This window comes from Microcaecilia unicolor, chromosome 8, assembly GCF_901765095.1.
Source record: "Microcaecilia unicolor chromosome 8, aMicUni1.1, whole genome shotgun sequence".
Lineage (NCBI taxonomy): Eukaryota > Metazoa > Chordata > Amphibia > Gymnophiona > Siphonopidae > Microcaecilia > Microcaecilia unicolor.
The window spans coordinates 51,531,421-51,553,043 of NC_044038.1; the positions used below are offsets into that span (position 1 = coordinate 51,531,421).

At 43.2% G+C, this 21,623-nt stretch overlaps 1 protein-coding gene across 1 annotated transcript in view; it reads left to right on the top strand.

Annotated features, from left to right (window-relative positions):
- RHBDL1 (rhomboid like 1) overlaps positions 1 to 11,750 on the top strand; it is a 101,936-nt gene extending 90,186 nt beyond the window's left edge. Inside the window, exon 8 of the mRNA XM_030213342.1 lies at positions 9,274 to 11,750. Coding sequence (XP_030069202.1) covers positions 9,274 to 9,545 — 272 coding nt within the window. The 3' untranslated portion in view covers positions 9,546 to 11,750. The remainder of the gene's footprint in view (positions 1 to 9,273) is intronic.
- The last annotated feature ends 9,873 nt before the right edge of the window (positions 11,751 to 21,623 follow it).

The window sequence follows — 21,623 nt, forward strand, 5'->3', positions numbered from 1 at the left end:
AGTCATTAGATCAGTTTTTGACATGAGTGTGCAAATTAAGGGGAAAAAACCCTTGTTTCATCACCATTAGTGAGTGCGTAGTCTGCTGTTTACCCTCGACCAACACTTGAAACTGTGATTTAGTTTTCAATGGGAAACACCAGAAGAGGAATGAAATGTTCTGCTGTGCAGAACATAGTCCAAAAAAGAGCAGAACACATGTCTTAGTATGATAAATAGGCTTTATTTGTGCCACTCTGTAAAAAATCCCGATGTGGCCACAAGAGAAAAGAGAAACCACAAGAGGCCACAAGAGAAAAAGGAAACCAATATGGTTCTCCAAGCAAGTGGCTGAGAAAATAAAGGCTAAAGAGTTGACGTTCCAGAAATACACAAAAACTAAAGAAAAGGAACACAAGGAGGAATACAGGATGAAACTGAAAGAAGCCAAGAGAGAGATACGTCTGGCAAAAGCGCAAGCGGAAGAACAAATGGCTAGAAATGTAAGGAGGGGTGACAAAAATTTCTTCAGGTATGTAAGTGAAAGGAGAATGACTAAAAAGGGAATTGTGAGACTAAAAGATACTGCGAACCGCTATGTGGATAATGATGAAGAAAAAGCAAATTTGCTAAATAGATACTTTTGTTCTGTTTTCACAGAAGAAAATCCTGGAGAAGGACCACGATGGACTGCAAAAAGTACAAATGAGATTGAAGTGGATAGAGCACCGTTCATGGAAGAGAGTGTGTATGAACAGCTTGAAAAGCTAAAGGTGGATAAAGCCATGGGACCGGATGGGATCCACCCCAGGATATTGAGGGAGCTCAGAGAGGTTCTGGCGGGTCCTCTTAAAGATTTGTTTAACATATCCTTGCAGACGGGAGAGGTTCCGAGAGATTGGAGAATGGCGGAGGTGGTCCCTCTTCACAAGAGTGGTGATAGGGAAGAAGCTGGAAACTATAGGCCGGTAAGCCTCACTTTGGTTATTGGAAAAGTAATGGAAGCGATGCTGAAGGAAAGGATAGTGAATTTCCTGGAAGCCAATAAGTTGCAAGATCCGAGACAACATGGTTTTACCAAAGGGAAATCGTGCCAAACGAATCTCATTGAGTTCTTTGATTGGGTGACCGGAGAATTGAATCAGGGACGAGCTATGGACGTAATCTACTTAGATTTCAGCAAAGCTTTTGACACGGTTCCCCACAGGAAGCTCTTAAATAAACTGGATGGGCTGAAGATAGGACCAGAAGTGATGAACTGGATTAGGAACTGGTTGACGGACAGAAGCCAGAGGGTGGTGGTGAATGGAATTCGCTCGGAGGAGGGAAAGGTGAGTAGTGGTGTGTCTCAGGGATCGGTGCTGGGACCGATTCTGTTCAATATATTTGTGAGTGACATTGTCGAAGGGTTAGAAGGTAAAGTTTGCCTATTTGCAGATGATACTAAGATCTGTAACGGAGTGGACACCAGGGAGGGAGTGGAAAACATGAAAAAGGATCTGAGGAAGCTAGAAGAATGGTCTAAGGTTTGGCAATTAAAATTCAATGCGAAGAAATGCAAAGTGATGTACTTAGGGAATAGAAATCCTCAGGAGATGTATGTGTTAGGCGGGGAGAATCTGATAGGTACGGACGGGGAGAGGGATCTTGGGGTGATAGTATCTGAGGATCTGAAGGCGACGAAACAGTGTGACAAGGCGGTGGCCGTAGCTAGAAGGTTGTTAGGCTGTATAGAGAGAGGTGTGACCAGCAGAAGAAAGGAGGTGTTGATGCCCCTGTATAAGTCGTTGGTGAGGCCCCACCTAGAGTATTGTGTTCAGTTTTGGAGGCCGTACCTTGCGAAGGATGTAAAAAGAATTGAAGCGGTGCAAAGAAAAGCTACGAGAATGGTAAAGGATTTGCGTTACAAGACGTATGAGGAGAGACTTGATGACCTGAACATGTATATTCTGGAAGAAAGGAGAAACAGGGGTGATATGATACAGACGTTCAAATATTTGAAAAGTATTAATCCGCAAACGAACCTTTTCCGGAGGTGCGAAGGCGGTAGAACGAGAGGACATGAAATGAGATTGAAGGGGGGCAGACTCAAGAAAAATGTCAGGAAGTATTTTTTCACGGAGAGAGTAGTGGATGCTTGGAATGCCCTCCCGCGGGAGGTGGCGGAAATGAAAACGATAACAGAATTCAAACACGCATGGGATAAACACAAAGGAATCCTGTTCAGAAGGAATGGATCCTAAGGAGCTTAGCTGAGATTGGGTGGCAGAGCCGGAGGCGGGGATAGTGCTGGGCAGACTTATACGGTCTGTGCCAGAGCCGGTGGTGGGAGGCGGGGCTGGTGGTTGGAAGGCGGGGATAGTGCTGGGCAGACTTATACGGTCTGTGCCCTGAAGAGGACAGGTACAAATCAAAGTAGGGTATACACAAAAAGTAGCACATATGAATTTATCTTGTTGGGCAGACTGGATGGACCATGCAGGTCTTTTTCTGCCGTCATTTACTATGTTAAAAAAAAAAGGCACAAAATTGAGACAGTTGCTGTGTTTCTATCTACCCTGCAAGCTGCAAGGCTGACTGTTGCTGCTTTCATTGGATTTTAGCTCTATTGGGCGTTTGTGCCTTTTGGGACCACAATAGCTGTTTTAGCCCCTAACATAGCCTCTGGCAGTGACGTACCAAGGGTGGGGCAGTTCACCCCGAGTGCACGCTGCAAGGGGGTGCAGGGAGCAGCCACGCAGCTGTCGGCTTCGCCTGTTCCCTGCTCCCTCTGATGTTACTTCCGGGCAATGTACTGGCGGAGCCAAAAGCCACGCAGCTGCTCCTGCACCCCCAGGAGGTAAGAGCAATGTGCTTGGGGGTGTGGAGGTGATGTGCCAGGGGGGTGATGCAGGTGAGTGCGCAGTGGCAATCCTCCCTGGGTGGCAGTGGACCTAGGAACACCACGGCACGTCAGGACTTTTTTTTACAGAGTGGCACAAATAAAGCCTATTTATCATACTAAGATGTGTGTTCTGCTCTTGTTTGCACTATTAGTTTTCAATAGCCAATCTGATCTGTTCTGTGCAAATTTATTTGAAAACTGTCATAACAACTGCCTTCACTGGACTCGATATTCAGCTAGCGGTGGGCAACACTTTTGCTGTCCACCACCAGTATTAAATTTGGATATTCAATGCCAGCATTGAATATCCAGATTTTTTTGGGCCACTAAAAAGTTAATCGGTTAAGCCAACATTCAGCACTAACCGGTTAAGTTGTTAGCATTTAGAGAGAGCACTGCTATTTATGCAGTCAGACTTAAGCACTAAACTTATCTGGTTATGTGCTGAATATCTGAGCCTTACCGGATAAATCACACGATATGGCCGGTTAAGTTGTAGGTGTCAACTGTCAATATTCAGCGGGAGATTATCCCCCACTTAATATTCGCAGTTAGCTGCTATAATGCTACTTAACTGGTCATTGGCCATTTCTGACTGGTTAAATAGCGCTGAATATCTAGGGGACTCTGTCTAGAAAGTTCAATAAATTACCTCAGATTTCAAGAATATACTATTTGCTATACTGTACCATACTATAAGTCTTATACACTGCAAAATCCCTCAGGGGTTTATGCGATTTACAATATTTAATAGAACTGGACAGTCTCCAGGAATATACAAATAATTAAACAAAAAACAATTTAGCCATTATTAAACAATTTAAAGAGATAATTCTTCAAGGCTTTTCTAAAAGCTTTGTAATTATTTAATTTCCTTAAACTTGGTGGCAAGGCATTCCACCATTTAGTAGCTTGGTACGAGAAAAGCCCATTAAACACTGATTCATAGTGCACATTTTTAGGGCAAGGATAATGTAACAGCAAGGGAAGTCTTTTAGAACATTCCCTGTTTCTATGAGTTAAATTAACTCCACCCCATTTGACCTCTTCCAGCACCTCTTGGGGATGTGTATGGGGTTCTAACTGCCGCTCTGTGTAGGTTACCTCCATGATATGGGAGTAGTTTGCTTGTTTTCTTTTTGACAGAGAACCTGTGATCACAAAGTCCCTAATTATTAAAACAACATGGATATTGAACAGGAGAATAAGGGATTGAGAGTTAAAAGCAGCCTCAGAAAGGTGATCGTTTAACTTGGATTTGAATAGGGCCAGAGATGGAACATAACATACTGACTCAGGAAGTGTATTCCAGGCATACAGTGCAGCAAGCTAGAAGGACTGGAGTCTGGAGTTGGCAGTGCAGGAGAAGAGTAGAGGTAAGAGTGACTTATCTGATGAACGGAGCTCCCAGGAGTGGGTATAGGGAGAGATAAAAGAGGAGAAATGCTGAGGAACTGTAGAATTAATGCACTTGCAAGTCAGTAAGAGGAGTTTGAACTGTATATAGAAATGGATAGAGAGCCAATGAAATGACTTGTGGAAAGGAATTTGTGAGTGTACCAATACTGATGGAAGATAAGTCATGCAGCTGAATTTTGAACATATTGAAGAGGAGAGAGATGGTTTTGGGGGAGACTTGTGAGAAACAAGTTGCAGTTGTCTAAGAAGCAGGTGATGAGAGGGTGCTAAGGGTTTTGTTAATGTGTTCAGAAAGGAATGGATCAATTTTGCTGATCTTATACAGAAAGAAATGACAGGTATTAGCAGTCTGTTGGATGTTGTCACGAAATGCCTAACCACCTGTCTGGGGCTACCCCGCTGCCACTTAGAGGGTCTGTCCCCAGCACAGCTCAGGTCCACCTGCATTTGCCCTACACTAGCACCCTCCTCCCACTGACTGGGTCAGAACCGCCTCTGGGCGAGTCTCCTGCTCTCAAATTATCGCCAGTGATTCCTAGGTTACTGGGGCCACACTCCCAGTGGTCCGACAGTTCCTAGAAAGCACCCACAGATCCAACACACAAACCACCAGGATTCTTAATCAGTCCAGACAAGCAGAGGCAATAAACTAAAAATGTTTGTTGTCATGAAAAATTAGAACAATGAACAGAAAAGGTGCAATTCAGCAAACAGTAATAGATAACTAAATATGGATCAATTATAAAACTATTTAAACATTTAGTCACTACCTGAATAGTGCCTGGGAAAATCAGGAACATATAGCTGCTGATAGGTTATCAAATATAACTGTTCACAGGGCCTCGGCAATGAGATCTTTCTCTCTTTCCTCCCTTGCTAAGACTGGGGCAAAAGCCAGTACATCCTAGATGAAGTTGACCTCCTGGGCCAATCAGAGCCCAGAACAATACGTTTTGAAAGCAGCTGGCTACATAACTGCAGGTTATTTCGTATCTGTGTTAACTAAAGAGGGAACAGTCATTTCTCTGTAGCAGCTTTAATCATAAACATGCACCACCCTGCTGGCCAAGCTAGAGAAATACAGTTCAAGAAATAATTAATACAGTTTTACAGGCTTAAAAGCCCACTGTTTTGCCACAGATTTGTGCAGAGAAAGCTGTGGTGAACACCATGTTCAAGTAGTTTGGATATGAAAGAGAAAATGAAACAATAGTTGAAGGGCAACAAGAGTTGTAATCGCAGCATATTTGAAGGGATCAGGAACAGTTGCAGCAGAAAGTGATAGACTGAGGATATGACAGATAGAAGGGGTGACAGTAGGACAGATGGTGGATATGTGCAATTTTCCTCTTCTTTGATTTTAGAACAGGAAGAAAGGATGGCAGGGTTTGATGGAAGGTTGTGAGAACCAGATGAGAGAAGATAGAAGTGACCCAGTGGAGAACTCAAGGTTAACCTTGTGAACCTTATCATGGACATACTCAGCCATAGTCTGGGCAGACAATCAAGGGAGGGGGGGGGGAGGTTGGAGCTAGAGGCACTTTGAGTTTAGTGTGGCAAAAAGAGACTGAGGGATAGAACAAGAGAGTTTGTCAAGTGGGAATACTTGTAGTACTTTTGTTTGGCAAGTGCTAGAGCAGACTGGAAAGATGTTGATAAGAATTTGAAATGTATGAAGTTTGAATGGGTATGGGATTTTTAATCAACGGCACTCAGCAGAGTGGGCATGAGAACATAGGTGGTGGAATTTGGAGGTTAGTCAAGTCTGAGTTTCGGTATGCCTAACAGAACGGGAAATGGGAGATGCGAGATTGTCCAGAGCAGAGGAGAATATAGTGTTATAGGAATAGACTGCTGCACTGATGGATAACCTAGTGGAGTGCAAGGGTCAGTAGCTTGAAGATTCCTAAATATGTTGGTAGTGGTTGGTTGAGGCTGAGGGAAGGCAATGAAGTATGAAATTTATCAGATTATGGTCAGAGAGGGGAAGAACTAAGGTGGAGAAATCTGCGAGTGAACAGTTGGAGAAGAAAACAAGATTGAGGCTGTGGCCACGATGGTGAGTAGAGATAGTGGAGCATAGCTGGAGATTGAATAAGGAGGTTAAGCAAGAAACAAAGAGGCATAAAAGTCATAGGGGTCATAAGCATGAATGCTGAAGTTCCCAAAATTGAGATAAGAGGAAGATGATTCAAGAAAAAAGTGAGGTGTATGGGAGAAAAAGTAACCTCCATGGCAGAGGGAACCAACTGAAGTAGAGTATTCAGGAAAAAGCCAAGTCTCAGAGCAAGAAGATGGAGAATATGAGAGATAAAGAGGTCAAGAATGTAGACAAGCTTGTTGGAAACAGAGCAAAGATTCCACAGGGAACATGAGAAAGGGATGTAAGAGGCAGAAAGGAGAATATTAGGAACAAGATTTGAGACCTACACAGGTAGGGTGAGGATTGATTTGGAGGATCAAGATAGGGATTGATATTTCCAGTGGAGGAGAGGAGGAGGAGGCATGATGGTGACAAAAATTAGATGTGCTCAGATAGAATAGAGACAGCTGAATGAAAATAAGAAAAAATTGAAGCTCCAGAGCTGAGGAGAAAGCTGAAGACAAAATTGCTGGGGATGTGATAAAAGTTTAAAATGGGCAATGTGGTCATGAGCTATGTAGTGGTTTGAGATGGGGAGTAAGATTGGGAAGAGTAGCATCAGGAAGAAAAAGTGTAGTGGAGCTATAGGAAAAATACAAACCTGCAGAGCCTAAATATGATGGTGCAGACCACTTGGCAGGTGCCCTGAAGGAGCACAACGTATCAGGGAAGCCCAAGTAGTTTGGGGTAGACCTGGAAGTCACCCCAGAGGATGCTGGGAGTAATAGCAGTCATTACCTATCTGGCACTATTCAGATATTGCTGCTGAAAATCCTTACAGACCTCCTGGGCTCTATCCAGCCAGATTTCTGTGGGCAGCAGTGGTTCTACCACTCTTCCCCACCTCTTCTTTCTGCCAGCAATAGACTTGTCATGGCAAAAATCTGCCTTGAGAGTCACTGAATTAGCATATCTGAGAAGGTCATTTCTAGACATCTGGGCCCTAGGCACATGCCTAGTTTGCTTGTGCCTTAACCCTGCCCTACATTTGATGGCTCCCCCAGAAGATCCTCTCTTCACCCAGTGTTCCTCTAGCTGAGCACCTCATAACTTGGCTTATCTTGCTCTACCAGCTTGGGCTGCATTGCTCTGTGTGACACCTTTCTTCCCCTCACCAGTTCTGATTGCATAGCTGAGCCCTGTGTTAATTTCCTCCTGCTGACCTGATCAGGTAAAAGGAGCATGACTGCTGCCTGATGCCTGCACTCTTTTGTCAGGGTGGCTCCCTGTGGGAAGTTTGGAAATTGGTATGCATGGGAAAACAGAGTCCAGACACAGGCTGCAAAAGACCTTGTTTAAGAACCAGTGTTTTGAGAGATTCCCCTTGTCCATTGATGATGTCAGCCGTACTTTGTGCAGCTGGAATGCTATGCATTTTGACAAGATCATGTCCCAGCACAATTTAAAGTGACTCTCTCTTTCAGCTGGAACTAGGAATGCCTTTGTCGGAGCCATTATTAAAGTCAACACACATTTCATGGTGTGCAGTACAGGAGTCAGTCCTGGGTACCCTGTAAGGCGAAAGGTCAAAGTCATCAAAATTATATATTTTGCATACTCAACATGTTGTTGCATGTATACTGGCTTTTAGAATCAACATGCTCCCTCGCTAAAACAAATGTTATGCTTTTGAAAAAAAGAATATTAGCTTATTTTTATCTTCTTTATTCTTAATTAGTTGAAATGTCATCGGAACAGTGGTCCATTCTCATGTCTTCAGGCTTTGCACATGTTGCCTTGGGCATCAATCAGTGCTTGTCAATGATCCATCTATGCTGCAGATTTTTGATGCACAGTCATATGATACTGTATCACCACAATATTTGTGTGCATATTTACCAACTGTTTTCAACATTTTTGCTTTCGTCCAGCTTATAAAACTGTTGCAAGGCTGGCAATACTGCACTTGGTTTTCTTTCAGCATACTTTTCATTTACTGCCTTGATAAAGACAGTCAAGCTCTTAAGCATTTCACTAACCTCCTTATAACCTTGGAAAGTCAGTGGAATCCGAATCCTTAGTGGCTTCAGGTTTAAAGGGTATACAACATGCAGGTGTGATGTCCTCAACATGCAAGAAGCTATTTCTGCTAGCGGTGTGAGCACTCTAGAAATGAAATTAATTCCATGAAACCCAGCAAAGAAGTTGGGTAGAGGGGAGACATTTCTAAGGCTAACCAGTGTCAAATTCTGAGACCTGCTACAGCAATGTCTAGTACAGTGGTTCTCAAAACTGTCCTGAGAGAGCATCAGTCAATCAGGCTTTCACAAAATCTATCTGCAATAAATATTTATGAGATAGATTTGCATACATTCCCTCTGTTACGGGCAGATTTATCCCCTGCATATTCTTGTGGATATCCAGAAAACCAGACTGACTGGTGCTCCTACAGGACATATTTGAGAATCACTAGCTTAGTTCTCTACTAAGGTTATGAGTAGCTGCAGGATTTCTCAACTCAGTCCTTGGGGAACCCCAAGCCAGTTATGTTTTCAAAATATCTACAATGAATATGCATGAGATATATATTTGCATGCACTGCTTCCCTTGTATGCAAATATATTTCATGCATATTCAATATGGATATCTTGAAAAACAGACTGGCTTGGGGTTCTCCAAGGACTGGATTGAGAAACCCTAGAGGCGTTATGTTCTACACAGTCAATTTATTGGTTTTCTTTTAAATAGATTTGTATATGCTAAATACATTTTAACTACATTTATTTTTCCTTTTAGAGGGAACAAGTTTCACTTAGTACTGAATGCAAAAATAAAAGGTGCTTTGAAGCCATTGGAGAGAAAAGGAGCCAGAATATTTACTCTGTGAATGTTCTTGTTCCCCACACAGTGAGCTCAGAGGTGGGCCGGGCTGTCTGGCTGCGTTTTTCTCCACCTCTGCCTGCATCCGGCCCCCAGCCCAGCTTCATGGCGCATTTGGCAGGGGCCGTGGTGGGCATCAGCATGGGGTTGACGATCCTGCGCAGTTATGAAGAGAACCTGCATGACCAATGCGGCTGGTGGGTGATGCTGCTTTCCTATGCCACGTTCCTCGCCTTCGCCATCTTCTGGAATGTCTTTGCCTATGATCTGTTGGGAGTTCAGATCCCGCCTCCACCATAGTGGTGCGCTCCCACCTTGAAGCTGCTCACATCTTTGGAAGTTCCAAAACAAAAGGAAGAATAGAGAGAAGGCCACTACACAGATGCCAATAAGAAACCTGAACATGTGGGCAAACACAAAGTTTTATTTTCTACATATGATTGCTGAGATCTAATCCTGACCGGGATATTTTTTTATCCTCCTGCTGGGGAAGCAGGATGAGCAGAACACATTTTCTGTGAAAAATAAGCAACAGCAAAACTTATGACGGTAAAATGACAACAAAGAAAGCAGCCTGTGTTTGTGATTCTCACCCAAAGGACCGTACTTCTATTACCTCATGGTGCCTGTGTTTGCTCATAGTTTTTCTGGGACAGCTCGAGGAATGGTAGCAACTCATTTGAAAGTCTTCTCCTTCTCCCTTTCTCTGCTTTTCCTCTTTAACCATCTGTCCTGTTGCATCTCTGCATTTTATTCCTCACTCCAGCTCCAGCTCTCCTTTCTATGGGCTCTCTCTTCTCTTAGTCCCCCAACTCACTTCCCCTTTTCCATCCATCTTTATTCCAGCTTTTCCTTTAGCCTTGTGACTTTGCAGGCCTCCTCTTTGTGAGGTTCTCTGGGAGAGAAATGTCTGTGGTTTCTAGTCCGCCTCTCCTTTATCTTCTGCCTTCCCTTCCATCTCATTCCTCTCTTTTCTAACACATCTCCCTTTGTATACTCCATTCTCTTGCTTTCTTGGCTGCTTTATATTTATTCTCCTCTCTGTTACTTTACTGTGTCTCTCGCTTTGCAGGTTGACATAAAAGAAGAAGAAAGACATAACACTGATAATAGTAAATAGAGGAAGAATAACTAGGGCAATTGCTGGTGTCTGTTAGCATCATCTCTGGTCAGATTGACTTTCTGGCCTGATGACAGGTTACAACATATTTTGCTGGGATCACTGCTGTTATACTGTTTGTCCTGTTCATTCTTTTTTGGGAAATCTTTGAGTTTCTCTGTCCATTATGGGACAGGGCATCTCTGATGTCTTTGCTCAGTGCAAGAGGAAATGCATTTTTTTTTCTCCACTGAGGCATTGCATGCAGTCAGGCTTTTGGGAGTTCCCAGTTCAGTTTTTGTCTTCATATTTATAATTCCTGGTCAACCGTCTTGTATTTAATGAGGGCCTGTCTGCCTGTGCAACAGTATTCTGCAGGTAAAGTATTCTGCTGGTGTGTTCTAGCAATCCAGCTTGTTCTGCTTTCCAAGGACATGTCCCAAAAGAAGGTGTATTGGTATTCTAAAGCACATTCCAATATTTGTGGTGCTGTATTTTCCTAAGTAGGGATTTTGCTGTTTTGAATCCTGCAAGACAGTGCTGTTTTGATATGATAGGTCTGCTACATAGGTGCCAAGTTGGGGGCAGAGGGAGGGTTTGGCAAGGTTTTGTGCTGCACCACAGAAGCTTGGTAGTTGAGGGAGCTTGTGCCACTGAAAACTCTTATTTTGTGTGGAGATGCAAAGGGATGCTTCCTAGTTCTGTGGTGTTTCTGATTGCAGAACAGAAGGCGCCTATTAGGGTTTTGTCCCCTATGACAGGATTGCTTGAATAATGCTACCAACTAATTTTAGCAGTAGTTGTAATGAAGGATTGTAACTGACCAGGGCTTTATTTACAGTAACTTAGACATTTTTCCTGTAGTGTCCTTACAGTTCATTTAAAACTCCCAGGTGCGCTTAACATCAGGTCAGGATTTGAACAATGTGTAGTGCAGGGATCCCAAATGTGAACTTTGAGAACCACACACTAGAGTGGTTTTCAGGACACCAGTGTTGAGCATGCATGAGATCTATTTGCGTGGATTGCCTCCATTGCATTCAGATGTACCTCATGCATATTCATTGTGGAAATCCTGAAAACCAGACTGATTTGTTAGGGTATGGTTTAGGTAAAGTTTCCATTTATGCTGGAGTTGTTGACGTTTTCTGGAGAATCAGAATGTTTGTCTTCTCCAGGTACTGAATGGGAAGATGAATGTGTTACTTCCCCGTCTGTCTGTCTATGTTGCTGCTCTGTCTTGCTTTGTATATGTTAGTCTGCTGTGATCTCCTGCTGTATATCTATTGCTACTCCCTCTCTCTCTTTTTCTCTTTCTTGCTTTGTATCTATTACTAGGGATGTGCTTTCATTTGAAATGTCAAAGACAAAACAAAAGAAAAACTAACAAAATGTTGTTTGTTTTTCATTTTAGCCATGGTTTTGTGCCTGAGCTGTGGGCACCCTCCCCCCCCCCCCCCCCCCCCCCCCCCCAGTGGGTTCTCGCAGACCTCTTTGGGTCTCTCGGAACTCTCTCTTATCCCATTTGTGTCTTTATTTAATATTTGTGATACTGCCACTGCTGCTGTTCTCTAAAATGGTAGGAAGGGAGTTGAGGTGGAGAAATACTTTATTAACTTTTGTAATGGCAGCAGTGGGAGAGCGATGAGACGGTTAAGACCAGACAAGACAAAAACTTCAGTGCACAACCCTATCTAATACACTCCCATTTCTCTCTGCTGCTGCTCTTTCCTGCTCTCTTTCTCTCTACTGCTCTTTCCTGTTCTATATTTGTTACTCCTCCATGACTCTCTCTCTTTCATTCTCTCTATCGCACTGCCATTTATTTATTAGGATTTAACTGCCATGTTTCTTTCTTTCTTTCTGCTGCTCTGTATCTTCTTGTTCTTGTATCCTGTAGGCGTACAGCTCTTTCTTCCATTCTTCTTCTCTCTCTTCTCTGCCTTATATTTGTATTGATATCAGCCTTTACACGACTAGTGTTGTTCCAAATGTGCCAGGTGACAGGTAGTTGAATATCTGTAAGCAATGCTCCGTTCTTATGCATCTGTCTTAAAGCAACAGTAATAGCAAAACAATTGTTTTGATAATTCAGTTGGCAGGTTAAACTAACTATTTTGTTCCTATTTCTTTTCTCATAACCTATTAGTTTCTTCCTGCTTCTTTGGACTTCATCCATGTTGAAACCAGTGGTGTAGCTATGTGGGGTCATGGGAGCCTGGGTCCCTGGTTTGGCTAGTGGGGTTCCCCAACCCCCGCCAGCTGAAGCCTTCGTCCAGTGCTGGTCTCTGGTGGCGCCACCGCATTGCCTACCCTGCTCTGTCTCTCTCTGCCCCTCACGTCCGGAACGCTCCTTTTAGTGAAATTGAGCATGCTCAGTTTTACTAAAAGGAGCATGCTAGACATGAGGGGAAAAGAGACCAGGGCAGGCAATATGGCAGCGAGGCGTGACGCCGGAGACTAGCGCTGGATGAAGGCTTCAGTTGGCAGGGGTTGGGGACCCCCACCAGCCAAGGTATTTGCGGCGGCGGTGCTTCAGCTGGCGGGGGTTGTGGATCCCTGCTAGCCAAGATGTACAGCGGCGGCAGTGGGTGGGGAGCGGCAGGGCGGCGAGGTGGAGGAGGGAGAGGGCAGCGGTGAGACGGTGCACCAAAATGTGCCCCCCTCCATCTTGGGCTTTGGCCCCCCTCACACCTCGAGGTCTGGCTATGCCCCTGATTGAAACCAGCCTGCATTGGGCTATGGCACTATGAGCTTTAATTTGTAACAGCAAAGCAAAGAAGTAGGAGTGGGCCAGAGATACTCTGCAGCCAATAGGGTAGAAAATCAGTCTTTATTAGCTTGTAAGTATATAAAGGTGGTAGGAGTGGTTTCCTCTATTCTATAACATTGTCCCTTTTGTGTGATGGTCCTTAGTCAGGGGCCACATGGGAAAGGGGATAGGATTTAATATGCTGCCTTTCTGTGGTTACAATCAAAACAGTTTACATATTATATACAGGTATCTATTTTGTAATGGGGCAATGGAGGGTTAGGTGACTTGCCCAGAGTCACAAGGAGCTGCAGTGGAAAGCAAACCCAGTTTCCTAGGCTTGCAGGCCACTGCACTACCCCTAGGATACTTCTCCACTCCACAGATCGTGGCTCCCATTGGACCCTGGCATATACGTAAACTAGAGAATTGCACGGGAACGGAGTTAGCGAGAATCCCCTCCAGGTCCTGTGGGAGTCCCATGGGGATCTCCTCTAGGTCCTGCAGAGATGGACACAGGTCCTGCGGGGATCCCATGGAAATTTAATGCCAAGCCAGTCTACCTCTCCTTCACTTGTACCATGGCGATTATAATAGCACTAAAAAAAAATTAATGGATATGGTCAATAGCATTGAAATCCCCATAAGCACTGAGAGGGGAAGTCAACATGGACTACTGTAAAGTTGAGTTATTTTACCATAAGTCGGGTTATTTTAGCAAAGGGAATGGGCGGGGATGGAGGAGATTACTTGCAGGGTTGAGCAGGGATGAAGGAGATTCCAGTGGGGAGAGACAGGGCTGGGTTAGATTCCAGCGGGGACAGGTAAAGTTTCTGTTCCCGTGCAACTCCCTAACATAAACTGAGTCTTGCCAGTAGGTGTCACTGTTGAGCAATGGCTGAGATGTCTTCTCCCAACGCTCCACTCCAACTGTGCTAGGCAACAGTTGCGTTTTGCCCAGGCCCACAAATCAAAGTCAGGTCTCCAGCATGCAATATGCAATACTGTCACTGAGCCAGCCCAGATGTTTTCTTTCATAAGAACATGTGTTTTAGAGCCTCACTCAGTTTTCTACATATATAGGTATGCTGCTATACTGATCCATATCAAACGGATACATGTAAGGCATGAATATAGCAGGAAGAACTGAGCTGAGCTAGGGATGCAAATTACTAAAAGTGGGATGTAAAGTTTAAAAATGTCAGAAACAAAATATACTAGGAGAAAAAAAAGCAGTTAGCTTAGCAGGGTTTAAAAAAAGGTTGGATAATTTCCTAAAAGAAAAGTCCATAAGCCAATATTAAACTGGACTTGGGAAAAGCCACTATTTTTTTTTAGTATAAACAGCACAATTTTTTTTAACTCTTTTGATATATTGAAACAGGATACTGGGCTTGATAGACTTTTGGTCTGTCCCAGTATGTTCTTATGATTGCAGTATAAGACTAAAGGGAGAAGCCATAGAACCGGAACCGGGGGAGGACTCTAGCTGGTATTGCCATGCCGTTACTTTACTTTAATGTCAGACTCAACAGTCTGCTTCCCATAAATTACAATTTAAAAAAATGAGGTTGGGCATTGCAGGGAGATGCAGAGATTGGATGGGGAGGACAGTTATGGGGCCTGAGCAGCTAGAGCTGCATTTGAAAATAGACTGCACCAAGTGGAGAGAAACAAGGCAAAAAATAAAAGCCAAGACTGGAACAGCACAGGCTGACTGCAGAGTAAGGACCGTGAGAGGCTGGTGGATGGGAACAGACAGAGCACTTAGTGCAGGACTAAAGCACTGTGCAATCAGGTGAAGTATTTGGGGACTCACAACATAAGTCTTTTGCAAGAGTCGTGAGTTAGAACTTCTCAGATCCCAAGAAAAGAAAGAATAGATACATTTTTTTTTACATTTTTCAACTTAAAATGTGGTGCTAACTCCTGACTCATAATTCCCCTGTGGCCAGAGCTGAGCCTTATGGGGGGGCCTGTGTACCTGCTGCACATAGGTATGAGAAATAGGTGCAAAGCTGGCAGAAGAATATCATCTAGTTCCCTTCAGGAGTGATGCTCTGGCCAGCTCTCCAAAGCAGAGGTATCTGCAGTGTGCCTTGCTAGGCAGGAGCTTAGTTTAATTGTCATAGGTTAACATAGCACTTGTATACATGCCTCCCTGGGTGCTGCCTAATGCCTAATTCCTGAGTTCTGGAATCCATTGGTTGCAGAAGTGTACACACACGTGCACACAGTCACAAGCAGTGCACAACAGAGCACCTCCTGTGCCTCGCTAGGTCTGAGGGGGAACCCAATAGCTTCAGCTGCTTGAGAAGTGCAATGTGTCTCTCGGCAGGATGGGGCTTACTTACAGAGATGGATTTTCCAAGAAAGAAGACAAAATTTTAAAAACAGATTATTAATAAATATCCTTATAGTGAGACATAAAGAAGTCCAGTTTTTATTTCAGTAAGTTGCAATCCAAAACCTGGATGTTGATTAGTTTACAGGTGCTGGTAAATTGATGGGAATTCGCAGCACTTAATGTTTTACACAGGGGAATTTCACCAGTAAGCTGTCAGCAGATTACATGGAGAGGTATTTTTTTTTGTTTGTTTTATAGGTGTGGGTGGGTGTTTTTCTGTATAAAAAGTCTAAAAAGCAGTAGATGAAGAAAGAATTTCACTGGAAGGGCCATTGAATTTATGGATTCACCTTTTATTAAATGCATTGAGAGGTCCTTTCAGTAAAACTTAGCATATGCCAAAGGAATTAGCACACTCTAAATGCTAAGAAACCCATTCTGTACCTATGCGCTTCTTGGCAGTTAAATTCTGTTAGCTCACGCTACACTTTGGTAAAAGGGCCCCTACATTTTGCAGTTACTGTGCGTTTACACTTACTGTACATTAATTTCTTGTGTTAATTTAACATGTCACATTTTGCAGGGCGTGTCCAGCATTTCTTTTGCACATTAAACATTAAAATGTCCACATGATACCCTGGTTACAGTTAAGAGGTGCTATGTTAATTGCCATGTGCCAAGTGTAATATAGTCTCCACACCCCTGTTCCTCCCTTGCCATAATTACGCCCACTGACACAAAATGCCCTTAGGCCCAAATTCTATATATGGTGCCTACAAAATCAGCACATCATGATCCGATGAGAGTTATGTGCCCTTTGTAGAATCACAGTGCATATCTGCTGTGAGCTGGCCTGAATGCAGGCACCTACATTTAGGCACGATTCTATAGTTATGTGCGTAAATGTTGAGAATGCTCCTGAAACGGCCCTAAGCGCAGATCAGATACGTACATAAGATAGGCAGAGATCTGATGTGCTCCTATCTCCTAATTAAGTCAAATTAGTGGTGATAATTGGTTACCACCCAATTATCAGCACTGATTGGCTCATTAGTCAATTAAGTTACACACACAGGATGCGCACCTACTTTAACACCATATGCAGAATGCATGAAATAGAGCTCACTAATTATAAACATAAAACAAAGGCTATCATACTATGACATCCCTGATATATCATGACGGCTCCCATATCATAGCACATCCAATATCATGACAGGACCCCCATATTGTGACATGGCCCCCCATATGACACCATGGGGTATCATGACCAGGCTACCATATCATGGCACCCATGGTGTACCATGACAGCCCTGATGTGTCATAACACAAATATCCTATCATGACAGGGCTATCACTGACAACCCTTATATGTCATATCATGTTGGAACTGGTCAGAAGAACCGATTTGAACCAGTCCAAACCAGAAATAGTATAAACTGGTCAGAACCAGGCAATACAAAGGCATTATAACATTCTCGTTTGTTTTCCATTCCTTTCCTAATAATTCCTATTTGCTTTTGCTGCATACTGAGCACAGGGTTTCAACGTATCATCAATGACACCTACATCCTTTTCCTCCTGTGGAACCTTGCTCCATGTAGCTATGGTTTGGGTTCCTCTTTCCCAGACTTCCTCACATTAAACATCATCTGCCATTTGGATGCCCATTCTCCCACTCTCGTAAAGTCCTCTTGTAATTTTTCACAATCCTCTTCAGATTTAACAACTTGGAATAGCTTTGTGTCAGCAGCAAACTTAATTACCTCACTAGTTATTCCCCTCTCTGGATCATTTTTAAAATATGTTAAAAAGCACAGACACCTAGGCTAGGGGTGTATTTAAACAAGGTGCACCAGTGGCATACACCCCCCCCCTAGCAGACATGGCCCCTCTGCCCAGGCTTCCCCTTAAAATCCTCTCTCCTGCAGTCTTCACCAGGACTTCACCGCACAGCAGCACTCATAGGCTGCCTGCTGCGTGCATCAGGACTTCCTCCCTGAACTGTCCCACCAATTTGAACCATCGGAACTCGATTGTACCAATCGAATCCAGTCAGAACTGGATTCAACCAATCTGAACCAGTTGCAATCAGTCAGAACTGGATTTTTCCAATCTGGTCGGCACAGACCGGACCTTGGCGTTGAACAAGCTGTTTCAAAGCTAACAGAGCTTGTTTGAACTGGTCAGAACTGGTTTGTACTGGTTGAAACTGGTCAGAACTGGTTTGAAGCGGACATAATCATTTTAAAACACTTGAAACTTGTTTCAGCCATGGGAGATGGTGGAGAAAATCATAATGGAATTCAAAAATGCGTGGGCTAAACACAAAGGAATCCTGTAGAGAAGACATGAGTAGATGGTAACACTAGTAATTGGGAAGCAAAGCCAAGGTCTGCCCTGATCATGGCTGGATGGATTGAGCTTTATTAGCTGCAGAACAAGGTCAATGCTAGGCAGACGTCTACAGTCTATGTACCAAAAAATGACAAAGGACAAATATATTTTAATGTGATGAGTTATCTTGTTGCGCAGACTAGATGGACCATACAGGTCTTTATCTGCTGTCATCTACTATGTTACAATGTGAGTGTAAATGCTAGCAGGACCATCCTATTTCATAATCAAAAAATGGCACCTGTATATTCCAGCACTTTCTTTGCCTCTGTCTGATGATGTACAGCACACAAAGAGAAATTGAAAAACTCTAAATAATTTTAAATGAACATATTAGCATTTAGTGATATGCTTCTGCCTATAAACTTTCAAATGCTTTTCAAGTCATAGTTACAAAAGCTGTTTACACATAAACAGTAAAAAAAGATACTCAGCCTGGGCTGGTCAATGATTTTTAAGCTGCTGACAGCCATGGACTGATTTAACCCTGGATGTTCAATGCTTGCCATGTCCAGTCTCCACTGAATATCCTAGTATGTGCGGTCACCCAGAAGCTAACTGTATACTGACCAATATTCAGACCGGGACACAGTTAACTTGGCACTAACTGGGCAGTGCTTGGGCTGTCACAGGCAATATTCAGCAGCACTATTACATATTACTGTTAGGGCAGCTTGGCGGGCTTTACCCACATGTATTGCCACAATGTTTTGTTGAATCCTGAATTTGGAAACAACAGTGTTGAAATGATTTCACTTGCAGCTCTCACCAAGGACCATTTCAGCAATGTCTACCTTTCATGTCTATTGAATCAATGGCTAAACAGACCTGGAGGTTCCCTAATAGGTAAGCAGCTCATTAGATTCAAAAGCCAGCACAAATGAACATACTGCAATTACCTTAAAAATCTTACTGTTACAAATTGCCTCATAAATACATAAATTAAATCACCCACACAGAATAAGCACATTTAATGATGAGAAAGAAAGAAAAAAGGCTTTACCACAGAAAGGCAACTTCCATGCTGTTTCAAGGACAGGATTTGAATGTGCCGATTCCCACCCTTGTCGGTCACAAGTGCGGGAGCGCATCAGTAGGAACAAACCTTGAATACCGTTGCAAGTATGATTGCAACACACACTTATTCACAATGATAAAGATAACAAAAATAGTGAACATCCAAAGGAGTCGTCATGTAAGCTGCAAAGGCCAAAGAAAGAGGACAAATGTTCTCACTCTCAGACTTCAGAATTTCTTTCCAAATTGTATTTTTTCAGTCCAAAGTAGCTTTCAAAACGAGCTAAATTCACTAACTTATAAGCGAGTTGAGCGTGTGGAACAGTTTTTCTTTACATGCTGAGGTAGGCGCTTATACAATTATGCAGTATATATATATATATATATATATATATATATATGAATAAAAGTAAGTGCTCAGAAAACACAGTGCCTAAGTGTTCCATGAGGTGGAATATAGGCTGAGTACAGGAGGGATCAGCATTTAGCCATCTGTTGTATAAAATACATGAATAAGCACCATTCTTAATAGCACATATATGCATAAAGTTACTCCTGCCTTGGAGCAGGTGCAACTCTTGCAGCAGCAGCTTTCAGAGAGGCACATGACCCTCTTATTCTATAATCTTCCCACCTAAATATAAGCAGCATTTGCACAGTAAGATTATAGAATACCAGCACGTAAGTGCTAGGCACACACTCTGCTGTATTCTAACCACCCGATATTTAGAGCTATTTAACCGGTCGGAACGGATGATGACCAGTTAAATAGCGCTTAACTGGCTATTCGTCAACATAGCCGGTTATCTTCAAACCTGCCGAGAAAAAAAAACGGATATTCACCGCTGGTCACCTGAAATGGCCCAGCATTGAATATCTGGGTTCAGTGCAGACCACAGGAGGCAGCCCGGCTATCTCCTGTGGTCTGAATATCAGAGCCTATAACTTTAGCAAACAAGCCACATACCCCTTAATTCTATAAAAAGCGCTAAAAATTGTGCACGCCTAATTTGCAAATGCAATTTAATTGAATGAGGCTAATTAGTGCCAATAATTGGCATTAATTAGAATTAAAGTGTATGTGCCTAAATTTTACGTGAGTCAGAAAGGGAGGCGTGGAAATGGAAGGGTCATGGGCGGATTGGGGTGTTCCTTTCAGTTGCGCACATAATTATAGAATAAGCTGGAATTTACAACCAATGTAAGCACAAGCATTTTAGCACGTTTTCATAGGTGTAAATGACTGCATCTAAATGTAGTCACGGTTCCCGGGCGTAAACATTCTATAAACTGTGCCTAAATTTAAGCACGGTATGTAGAATAGCGCTGAGCAGGGTTTTTTTCTGCAATGATTTTTTTAGGCGCCATATATAGAATTTAGACCATATTATGCAACTTGCAAGTGAGCATGCATAGAGTGTCAAACATTTATAGAATACTGTCATTACACCAAGCAATGAGAGGCATTGATCAATGAAGAAAACAAACAGACCAACAGTCTGATGAAGTGTGCAATTTATTAAAACAATCACCTGACATGGCCACATTTTGCCCAAAGGCTGCGTCAGGGGTAAGAACTGATAGATTAAAAAAAACAAGACAAAATCATATTATACAAAAAAAAAAAACCAATAAAAAGTAAATTGAAGGCAGTCACATGATGCTGTGAGCAGCGCCAGACACGTTCTCTGTACAATGCTCGGGGACCCCTCTCTAGCTCACCTAAATCGACCCCCTGCGAATCTTCTTTTGGACTTTATTTCCAGCTATGTTACAAATAGATCGTGCTTGAGTGCGGGCAGACAAGATGATGGCATCTCCCTCTCCTGTGTGGATCTCCGATGCGGCAGCCTTTATTCCGGAGCTCACTGATGCTCTGGTAAAAGCTTTGGACTCTTGTTTCACTCACCTATCGGAACAAATTTCTGAATTGGCGCAACTTACCTCGGGACTCATCCGCCAGATCGGTGAGCTGGAGTGTCGGACATAGAGGACACGGTCTAGACCCAGGCTGCTGAGGTGGCACACCTGGAATCGCTGCTTAACACACAGCAACAAAAACTTGAAGAGCTTGAGAATCAAGCCAGGAGAGAGAACCTGCCTTTTGTGGGGTTCCCGGAAACAATCCTCGAGGCCTCTCTGCTTACTACTCTGGAGACTTGGTTGCAGGCACACTTCCCTGAGGTGGGAGACAGAACCTCTAACGCCTTGACTGGGTGCATCGGGTTGGGCCCCTGTGGTACGGGGATTCCAAGCCTCGTGTAGTCATCGCTAAATTCAATCAGAATACCCAAAAGGCTGTTATTTTGCATCTATATAAAAGCAACAGGAAAGAAGCTCAATTTGAAGGTTGTACCATTAAGATTTTTCAAGACTATTCTATTGCGCTCTCTACTAAGCGTTATGCATTCCTAGCCACCTGCGCAAAGCTTGAGAAAAGGAAACTGAAATTTAGATTGGAATACCCAGCCACACTGAAGGTACTCTATAATAGTATGTAGCTGGCGTATGCCTCACCTGATCAGGCACGCGACTGAATGAATACCTTATCGTGAACAATTGACAGAGCAGTCGGTAAACCATACAGGGTGGTCAAACAATATAGTCTTACCCAGATTAACATACCCAGGCAGAGGTAGTTCATGAATACCACACAGATGATCAATTTGAGAAGAAAAGTCTAATAAATCCTGTAAGAATTTAAAAGGATTGTTTTTCTGTTAAGGTTCTAATTTCACAGCTGTATTTAACAATAAGGCCACACAC